This window comes from Priapulus caudatus, unplaced genomic scaffold (genome assembly GCF_000485595.1).
Source record: "Priapulus caudatus unplaced genomic scaffold, Priapulus_caudatus-5.0.1 Scaffold454, whole genome shotgun sequence".
NCBI classification, from domain to species: domain Eukaryota; kingdom Metazoa; phylum Priapulida; class Priapulimorpha; order Priapulimorphida; family Priapulidae; genus Priapulus; species Priapulus caudatus.
In genome coordinates, this window is record NW_014577515.1 from 149,813 (window position 1) to 151,981 (window position 2,169).

The 2,169-nt window shown below is 37.3% G+C and overlaps 1 protein-coding gene across 1 annotated transcript in view; it reads left to right on the forward strand.

Moving 5' to 3' along the window:
* The window catches only part of LOC106810574 (putative riboflavin kinase), an 8,645-nt gene that overhangs the window by 1,687 nt on the left and 4,789 nt on the right, over positions 1-2,169 (forward strand). The window contains exon 2 of the mRNA XM_014813967.1: positions 1,420-1,571. Within this exon, the coding sequence (XP_014669453.1) occupies positions 1,420-1,571 (152 nt within the window). The remainder of the gene's footprint in view (positions 1-1,419; positions 1,572-2,169) is intronic.

Below are 2,169 nucleotides of genomic sequence, written 5' to 3' on the forward strand. Positions count from 1 at the left end.
ACGTCGATGGTTGCTCAATTAAAACTGACTTCTCCTTTATACTCACTCATTTGTGTCCTTTTTTGTGGTGAGCTACAGTGTCATTGACACTTTCATTATACACTGCAGCCATGTACAACATGCCTTTATATTTATGTTGTATTTATGTTATATTATAATGGCCTAAATATTACGTGTTGAAATGGTCGATTTATCAGGAAGTTGGTCCTCATGGCCAACTGATCCTAAATCAACAAAGCTACTATCTTTGATAACAGTGCACAAATAGATATGAACTAATCTTTATGCTATCTCCATGTAGATGTATGTAAGTAATTGAGTATCATTATGGTTTATCTATATACTATACATTGTACCCAAAATCTATCTATATCTCTCTCTCTCTCTGTTTGTCTCTCTTTCTTTCTCTCTTTGTCTGTCTTTCTCTTTCTCTCTCTCTCTCTATATATATATATATATAGTCTGTCCATGCACGTGCAGATGAAGCACGGCCTATTGCTTAACACTTCTTGGAACGTTTGAGCTGAAATGTCAGAGTTTTAGATCCCACCTTGGTCATAACTGTTGTGCCCTTGACCAAGGCACTGATTCTGATTTTCTCTCCATTGTACGCCTGCTGTAGAAATGGGTTTGGGCCAACACCACCACTTCCTGTAAGCGGGTATCTTTGCTGGACGAAGCTTATTACGGAAACAAAGGCAGTTTCTATATTGCTATGCACCACAAGATGCTAAAATTATTAAAAACAAAACAATGAACACACATTCCGTATAAAACCAGTTTTTGTGTGTTTCGTGGCTCATAGTGAACTTGGCATAAAGATAAATGCTGTTGTACAGAACATTCTTAAGAGTCACATTATATAAAATAGCTCTTTGTGAGAACATGTGCACAACAAAAGTAGGTGTAATCATTGCTGTGAACTAGTGGTATCACAAAGGCTTAGAATTAGCCTAGGTACAATCTTTTACCTATAAAGATTAAAACAGTAAAAAAACACAAATATATGGGAATTTATATATATATATATAACATACATGCCTTTTGCATGTCGTAAGCACAGAAAGGTTCTATCTAATTGCAATAAGTGAGTTGAATCATGTATATGTGCGCCTAACCATTTTCTGACTGTTTTTAGCACTTTATGCATTTGAAGAATCTGCGACAACCAACTGGTTGTGATTGATACAGTCTATTTATGTAAAAAATTGTTTGACTGTCTTTGATATCTTGTAATTTTGTTGTAAGCAAGTTTAGGAATTTTGTATAGGAGTTTATTAAAACTAAGTGTGATTAAATTGATTTTGCATTTGACACCATACAATAAAAAAATTAATTAATACCAGGTAATTCAAGTAAAGTCTTTAATTTATCATGGTTGTGTAACTGTACTCATATCACAATGTTTTCATTTTAAAGCAAATTATGCAGAGGACGTAGTAAAGAATCTGCCGGAGACATTGGATTGTGGTGTGTATTATGGCTGGGCACAAGTCGACAATGGAGACGTCCACAAAATGGTGATGAATATAGGATGGTGTCCTTTCTACAGAAACAAGTTGAAGTCAATGGTAAGAAAATATTATAATTGTATTGTATATATATACAGTCAAACCTCGGTTATCCGAACATCAATTATCCGAATTTCGAATTACCCGAACAAGAACTCAAGGTCCCATGTATATTTTTAATAAGCCACTAGACCACCCGTGACCTGTTGGGTCACCCACTAAATTCAGAGGTTATGAAGAATTCAAGCTAATTTCAAGATTGCACCGAAATGAAGGTGTTTTTTTTAGCTCATCGGACGAAGTCGGATGCAGCTTGTAGAATCGCATGAATGTCCGTGCGTGCGTGCATGCGTGCATGCGTGCGTGCGTCCGTGCATCAACAGTTGGGCTTAAATCTTAACCGCTCGACGTACGGTCACGATATTTGGGACATCGGGGGGATCATGAAAAGGACCCAGGATGACAAATTTGGGGGTCAAGGGTCAAAGGTCAAGATGTGTAAACGGAGGGGGGATATTTCCCCTTTAACTTAAGGTATAGGAGGAAATACGGAATTTCGGCACAAATCTTAACGGTGCGACCTATGAGCACTCTTAATATTCGGTGTATAGTGTGATGGGCAGGAAACCCATCACCAGTGCGAAATTGGTGGTCACAG